The sequence below is a fragment of the Colias eurytheme genome, chromosome 13 (assembly GCF_061535395.1).
Source record: "Colias eurytheme isolate Ceu_HAF_F1 chromosome 13, ilColEury1 Martin Lab GWU primary, whole genome shotgun sequence".
NCBI classification, from domain to species: Eukaryota; Metazoa; Arthropoda; class Insecta; order Lepidoptera; family Pieridae; genus Colias; species Colias eurytheme.
The window spans coordinates 8,721,139-8,729,975 of NC_142992.1; the positions used below are offsets into that span (position 1 = coordinate 8,721,139).

At 29.3% G+C, this 8,837-nt stretch overlaps 1 protein-coding gene across 2 annotated transcripts in view; it reads right to left on the reverse strand.

Moving 5' to 3' along the window:
• Positions 1–6,816, reverse strand: part of LOC149903586 (kin of IRRE-like protein 3) — an 88,196-nt gene extending 81,380 nt beyond the window's left edge. For both annotated transcript variants that reach the window (XM_090108382.1, XM_090108381.1), the window contains exon 1: positions 6,445–6,816. In XM_090108382.1, the coding sequence (XP_089964508.1) occupies positions 6,445–6,511 (67 nt within the window). In that variant the 5' untranslated portion in view covers positions 6,512–6,816. The remainder of the gene's footprint in view (positions 1–6,444) is intronic.
• Positions 6,817–8,837: the final 2,021 nt, after the last annotated feature.

Below are 8,837 nucleotides of genomic sequence, written 5' to 3' on the forward strand. Positions count from 1 at the left end.
CCTCCATCGAATGAACGAACAAATTGGGAGTCTCCCCAATATAATTTTTCTGTCATCACTAAATTGCATGGTCCCTTAATGTAAGATTAGGATTTATTGTTATAAGGGTGCAGCATTGTGTTAATATAATGTCTTTTATGAAAATATTATGACATTTATTACAGAGGGTAATGGAACTTATAACTGGTATGAGATTTTTAATACTCAGATCGCGCTCTTAATTGTCGCTTTTAAAAAGCAATCATGGCGCTGCGCTGGTGTTCATGTATAAATTATATCTTATTTAGCTTTTGCTAAATGGTGAATCTGCGCTATAGGATTAAATTTATGTTAATTTAAAGCAGATTATAGTTATTCCTTATTATTTAATATCAAATAAATTAAGGCTTGTAAGTAATATTGTAATAACAAACATTTTATACATTTTAAAAATACCGTGTAAATGTCTAAATTATGATACCTGCTCTAACATTTATATTTTTCAATAAACTTACTATTACATACAATATATTGTAATCTGATTGTACAGGGAAAACTTTACAATATAATATCACTAGTATATGGAACATTCGAATACTTCAGAATTACCTGAAGCAAAAAAGCTGCTATAATATTCAATATTACCTTCTGTTATTGTCAATCGATCAACTCATTTCATACGATACTTACAATTTCGAGGACACTTCTGCAGCTCTCAATAAATGAAATGAAACAATCGGTGTATAATAAAAAATGGATGAAGTTTGTATAATAATGTTATGTAAGTAAGGCTTTATTATCTATTTTAGGTCTCTTTATTATCATAAGAAAATATATTATATTTCTTTGTTTTAATACTTAGTATACTGTATAGCCTAAAGTAAGGAGCATTGGCCGTTGATTTATTTCTTTCTTAAATTGATTATGAGACTATGATTAGTATTTATTGTTTGAAATATCTCTAGTGAGTTGTATTTATTGCTTGAATTATCTCTGGAGAATTGGAGCAGCCTTTTTGGTTCATACAAATACAAAAATTAAAACCCATTACATAATATTATAGAAATTACTATATAGGTACAGACTAGAGATTTATATTATGATGTTATTTTGTACTAAAACGTAAAATACTTCTAAAGGAAATTTATTTTAAGTCTAAATCTGTGAGATTGATTTCAAAATTTCCCGTTATGTACTTAAACTTAAACTAAAAAGTGTAAACAATCCTGAAAAAAGAACATACAGATAAACCAATACGTAGCATGCGTTTTACTCAACAAAGTACAAAATTGAAACGCCTCTATCAAACATATCTACTGTAAAATATTTCATACAATAACTCTTCACACATCGAGTTCACAACAGATGGTATACGAATTGATTTATTATTTCGATACGAATCTATACCTACTAGTGAATAATATTTCATAGTTTATTCAGAAATATTTTTTTTTGTTCGCGAGTTTACGTGAGGATTTTACTCATAAAATACTAATAGAATCTACAGATAACATAATACTAAACTAGTATTATATTGTACTCATGATTGAAGTAAAATAATTCCTCCAAGAAATTTTGGACACAATCGAATTAAGGGCCCGACAGATTTACTTTTTCCTTTGTTGTTGAGTAATATTAGTGTGAATTAATTAACTTGATGAAGTCAAAGAAATATCCTGGTGTGAAAATGTACCTAGAGGCATAACTTATATTCTATAGGTACATAATATATTATATGATATTATTTTAGTCTATACCTCCATACATTGCCTAGTTACACTATAAGTAACCTTTTATTCAACATCTGATTAAAATTAAAAACTGCTTCTTCAAAATAGAAGACAAATTAATTTAACACCTAACATTCAAATCTAAAAACCATTTTACGTTTAACATTACCTAATAAAAACCAACATAGTTATTAAACATTTCCACGCACACGAAAAACCGTTTACCAATTAAACGATAATTCACAAACAAGCTTACACAATTAAATAGTTGAGAACACGATTACGCTAATGCACCGTTATCAAGCCTTGACTTTTACTCTCATCCTTGATCTATTGAACCATCTTGAGATTCTCACGGGCGGATCTTGTAGTGAACTGTTTTTTTTCTAAACTCTATTGTCTATGGTAATGTTTATGGTAATTTTTTATAGAACAGCGGGCAAGCCATGTTTTGTTATTTTAAATTTTGAATTACATTTAATTTTTCATAAACTCTGTAAACTATGGTAGGTAACTAATGTTTTTTTTTTCGAACAAATCAAACCATGATGTCTAGTGTGGAATGGCATTTAATGTCGAATCTTTTTTGTGAACTAGGTAGGTAGTATAAGTAATTAATTTCTCATAAACTATAGAGCTAGATTCATACAATTAACTCTTTCAAAATTATAATACCTACACTTTTTATAAATAATGTGAACTCTAATGACGAAAAATAGATTCTGTTATTCTCTACCAAATTTTCATTCAGTAAAAGCGTAATTCATTCTCAATAAAATAAATAATTAATACTTAGTTAATTTTATAAAGAATTCTTTTAAATTTTACTTCCATTATCCATTTAATGAAACACCAATTAATAGTTAATATTTACTAAATAATTAATACTGTTTAAACCTACAAATATTATAATTTTATGTATAGTAAAGTAAATGCGAATTGATATTTTAAATTGCAAAAAAAATATTCCTCTTTCGGGGAAACGGCTTATCGAATCCCTACAATTGCAATATATTTCATTTCAAATTGAAAAGGAAAAATAAATTCAATATCATAATTTCTAGAAAACACTGAAATCTCACGTATGCGAACCCGCGGTAAAATGCATTAATGTCGGATTAATAATGATTTTATCGTGCTTTAAATCCTTTGTGAAGTATTTTAATTCTGAAACTATAATCCCATTTGAAATGAACTAGATTCCAACTATTTTAATCTATAAAGAGTACATACTTATTATAGAGTATTGCGATATGACAGCGCTTTGAAGATATCCAAAAATAAGTACACCTGCAATCGAGTATTAAAATTATTATAATAGCCCAATAGTTACAATGAATCATGCCGATACGCGAAATCAATGCCACAGACTTAGGTGTACTTATTTTAAATTTTTAATAAATAAATAGGTAGTTTATTAATTATTACGTAGTACCTTCGTGGAATTATTAGTTTTTGGTTGCACAGTGAATATTTGAGTTTTATAAGTGGATTTACGATTTAATAGTATCTCAAAACTCAGACATTTATTGTAGCACAGAACTAGTAACAAAGTTTGACTGGAATCAAGTCGAAGCGTTGGTCAAATCTAGAGAACGAAACAACTTTGTCGAATTCTGCACTATATTATTCATTTCGTATGAAAGATTTTCAATAGGTACGTAGTTCTGTAATGCAATCATTTTAAAGTTCTGTGTAAATTTATATTTTAAGCTAATACAAAAACGAGTGAATTGTATTAATAACAAGTACAATCAAATATTATATATTATTATATAAACTTGATTATACACAGAGTAGTTTTTAAAGGCGTGACGAGCCTGTTTTCAGTATTTCTCTGCGGAAATTAGAGCTTATTAAATATTATATTAAATAGATAAATCGCGTAATAATGCTTGTAAATGGTTCAACTTTGACACTTCTTATCAAGTAAAATACCCAATAAATTAAATTAAAACATTAATTTAGTATCGGATAGCATCAGTATTATGCAGATAAAAGTTTTCAAATGGTTCCGCACCACTGCCGTAAGGGAGAGCACAAGTCAATAACCGCAATTCCGCTTTGAATTACTATTAACTCATTCTTCATTGGAGAGAAGCCTTATAATTCATTATAATATTATATAATGAACTAATTTCCCTGAACACTTTCTTTCTTAAATAGGCAAAAGTAAATAAGCCCAAATTTAAGGTTATTCTACTATATAAAAATAAGTCGGGTTTTTCTGCCTGACGCTATAACTCCAGAACGCACGAACCGATTTCCACCGTTTTGCATTCGTTGGAAAGGTCTCGGTCTCCGTGAGGTTTATAGCAAAGAAAATTCAACAGAAAAGCGGGAAAAAATGAAATGTGGTGGCGAAACGGAGTTCGCCGGGTTTGCTAGTAATTCATAAAAAAATATATGGTAAAATAAACATTTACCTATTGTAATATGTAGCTTTTTCATTTTCATACGAATATTCTCTTCCATCATGCCGACAAGTATTTTTTAATCGTCCATCGAAAATTACTATTTCCATTATGTATCTTTCGTCACTTGGATAGTTTCCCTGTATTATAAAACTAAACTCTATGCAACTTTAAAAAAGTTTCTCCATCAAAAAGTATCAGTTAAAGTCTTCAGATATTAGCAAACTGGCGATACCCATTACGAAAAAAGTCAATCAATCAACTGTTCAGAAATACTTGTAATTTACACCCTACATGAGCACTTTAATGGCGAAAGTGTTTTACACCTAAATGTTCGATCAGGTAAAAGATTTCCACTCTCATCCGTTGAAAGTCGTCTTGAGAAAAACTTGTGAAGTGAGGTATAGATCTGATAATAGAAAAACTTGTTGGCACGTGCCTTCCGTGTTTTCGATACATACATGCGTATAATTATGGTTACTTATATAATACTAATGAATTTAAATAGAAAAATGTAAGTTAACTTCGGAGAGAGAAATTTTTATATTAAGATAATAAATTGTTTTTTATTACGTGTGGAATGAGTAACACTTACTTGTTAGTTATTATATATTATGTTATTATACATCATTCTCATATTTTATATTTATCCATGCGTGTCACTCAGTTAATAAATGAAATAATACCTAATACTTTATTAAAAAAAGTCTAGTTTATTTAAAACTAAAAATTAAACATGTCTTCCGCATTGCCAACATAAAGTTTGAGTCTAGATATAAGTTCAAATGTGTTTTGAGTTTATTAGGCGAAACACAAGTTTGTTAAACTTCGACTGCGTCAAACGGAATTATCCCAAACCACGACAAAAGTTGTAGATATTTGTATGTGGTAGCAATTACATGGAAAATAATACCTACATGAAAGTTTTCATATTAAAAAGCATGAATTTCACGCCGTTTCTTTTAGTGGTATTTAGATTGATTTGGTAGAGGCAATGTCATGACGTAATTCAAAAACTTTTCGAGGGTCTTGTTTCAAATATACCTTCATACTAAAAATAGGAATATTAGTAGATAGATACCGATGTTCTAATCTATGTTTTTTAACTCTTAGAATAATTGGTATATTTAAAGAATAGTTATAACAATGTTTCTGTAATTTTAAGCTTCCTGTAAATCAAAGAGAGGTCCTCTTATATATTGACCTATTCATCTCATAATACATTCTATTTTATTGACGTTACTATAGATTACAGGATGTTATCTTTAATATTAATAAGCATCAAGAAATTATTTTCATTTGTTTTAGATGCAAAAAAAGTCCTCCTTCCTCTGTCTCTATGTCCCTATGTATGCTTAAATCTTTAAAAATACGCAACCGATTTTGATGCGATTTTTTTAATAAATAGCGTCAATCACGCTAGAGAAAGGTTGTAGTATATATCTTATTAAATATTAGACAAAGTGGGCAAAGCCGCAGGCGGAGGCTAGTAAATAAATAAACAAGATATGTACGTAATAAATAATATTTGTAATTATTTCCAACCGGCTTTCATGAACTCTACATCCCCTTCTATATTTTAAAATAGCAATACAATATAGATTAAAAATTTTACAGATACGAATTTCCCACCGAAAAATAACAGTAAATTGTTGAAAGTATTATCAGAACTGATTTATTTGTGATTGTATCAAATTCTAAACAATAGCCGACCGAATTCGCCCCGCTTGACCATACAGCGTAGTAATTGCATATTTTAGACGATTTTAAATGAATTACAATGAATTTACGCAATTTAGAATGGAGATGAATTTACTAGAAGGAAGCTGATTAGTATTGTTGAGAAATTAGTCGAGTTTTGAAATTGGAATCGTTTGCTCGGTGATTTATTATTTAGTTACGAAATGAATTTTATTTTTACTGTATGAAAATTAATTCAAAAGAGTAAAAAATATTATAACATAGTAAAGAATGTACCTAGTTACTTATTTTTATCTTAAATAATTTATGGCAGAATTAAAATTTATGGAAAATAGAATATATTTTATTTTTATGGCCTTTGCATACAGATGGTAAAAATATACTGTAAAAAATAAAAGCGTGATTTGCACGCGAAGAACCTAAAAAATATTTCAATTTTAATTTAAACATAATTCTTAATAATACTAAAACTTTTAAACTTAATTAAAATAAAAATATCTGCAAAGAATAATTTACTTAAATCTAGTTACATTTTTAAATTATTATGCTCTACCACAAAAACTGTAAACGGTAATTTCATAAGAGTCATATGAATAAATTACGAAAAAAAACACACTTACCAACACTAATTGCACTCATAAAAAATAGAAAAACTCGCACAAAACAGTTACTGTTAATATTCTTCATTGTCGTAACGTATCCTAACTTCACAACATTTCACAAAATGCTCTAATTATTTCTGAACGCAGGTTTTGTTTACTTAATTACCACTTGATATCGTTGTTTTTCTGTTAATTTTTCTTTCATCTTTCGTCCATTAACACTTTCACAATAAAAAAAATAAACAAACTTTTTTGTCTATTCTCGAAATTTGAATATAGAATAATTTTTGGCGCGTAACGCGTTCGGTAAGCACGCGAGTAAGTTTAAAATAGCGGCGTAAAGGCACGCACTCACTGGTGATCGACCCCACCGGAACCACACTCAATGGGCTCGCGACTGCCGACTCCATGTGCACCGCACCGAAACGTGCCTTCTACCAACTTAACAATACGCCTGCGTGAGGAAACTTTATACCTTACCGCCTTAACTTAAAGGCTATATTTAAATCACAAGTACTTTATAAGCTTTTTTCTTAATATGCAAATGCTAAAATTCGTAGCTTTGTAGAGCGTACGCGCATAGAAAAGCACGTTCTCTATTGTTGGTATTGTTAGTGATCGGAAAAACAATGAGTGCGGTAAAAAAATAAAGGACAGTGAGATAAAGAAATTACTAAGTTCTTAGGAGTAAATGTTTGAGCAATAAATCATCATTGTTTAAATAGGACAAAGCTACTAGTTTTACTATTTTGTGCATTTTGATGAGTTTTGTGACTTTTGGCTTAAGATTGATAAGTTATCGAAACTTTTAAGTAATAAAATAATATGTATGTAATTAATGGTATGACTTATAACTATAGCGTTTTTTATTTTATACTAAATAAATGTATTTTAGCTATTTTGCTCTACCACAAAAAATAACCGTTGCATTTTAAGATAGTAATTTCTTTCTAAGTAATAAATAATTATGATTGTAATAAATAAATAATTATAAATATTAATAGTTCACAATATCAGTTACGGTTTCCTTAAATTTCGCATTAGCGAATTAAATATGCGTGCATATGGGTGCTTCCGGAATAGGGTAACCAGATGTCTCGTATTTTTTAGGACGTCCGTTCGTTTAAGTTCTCAAATTTCATAAGTAAGTGGTGCATGCAAAAGTGGTATTTACTTGACTACGCTATAGCAAGGATAAACGTTAATTGAGCTTTTGGCACGGTACCTTTAAAGTTTAAATTCGATCAACTTTTTTATTTCTTTATTTATATTTTTTTATTTCAATTTTATAAACCGACGAGCGTTAAATAATAGAAATAATGTTGTAAAAAAAATAGTCTAATATAGATAAAGTCCTAACTGTATTTTAACTTAGCCTTATTAAATAATAAATTCTAGCATATAATGAATTAATTATACTCTAAAAATATTTTTACAATTCTCGACAACATAAACAGTATTAGGGTGTCGTCATTTGTAATTATTTAAAATTACAACAGGCTATTGGCTAGAGCCATCCAAATACCAAACCATACTTACTATACTAATTTTCTAATCTGCGTACAAATATTACCCATTCATAACTAAAGAATGTTAGAATATATTTTATAATAATTGTCAGTAGTGGAAACGTGAATTCACTCTTGACGCCCTGACTCGGAGCAAAATCAGACATTATGCATGTAAATTTACCGATGGTAAAATTAAACAGTACCTACAATGTTTCAATTGTTTAGTCCTTTACCTGCCGCCTCTACCAAACACTGCTATTCGATTATAACCTAATGATTACTTACTTTGTAGAGCTCACACATCTGTGTTAGAGCTATATCTATAATAATAATTCAGATAATGTTTGTTGATATTTTTATTATGTAGAGACTAGAGAAATACGCAAAAATGGTAAAAGAATAAGAACTTGGCTAAATACTTTATTATCGAACCTTTTCATTTCGTTTCAGTCAGTTCAAAACCTCCAAATCTACCTACCTACTACCTCTTATTTTTTTATTTATTTTTTTGTTGTGGATAAGGTTAAGCGCTTGACCACAGTCTCGCCTCATGTTAAGCTGGTAATATGTGGTCTAAGATGTAAATATGCAATGGCATATTTACCATCTTACATCTACGAATGCGTAAGATAATATCCATACAAAGTCGTTGAAAATAATAATATAAAGAAGTAATAATGACGTGTAGAATGTAGATATAATGATTATTATTCTTTGTCTCCGCATTATCTCCGCATTATATTGGTTAGGGAGCCAGGTGCAAATTTGGTTAACTATTTCCTCTCAAGAGATAATTCGTCAGACGCATGAGAGTATAGTATTATAAAGCCTCGTGAACGTCAGCTGGCGCTCGGTTGGGGGGGTGAGCGGTTGTAGCCTCCCACGCACATAGGAAAAAAA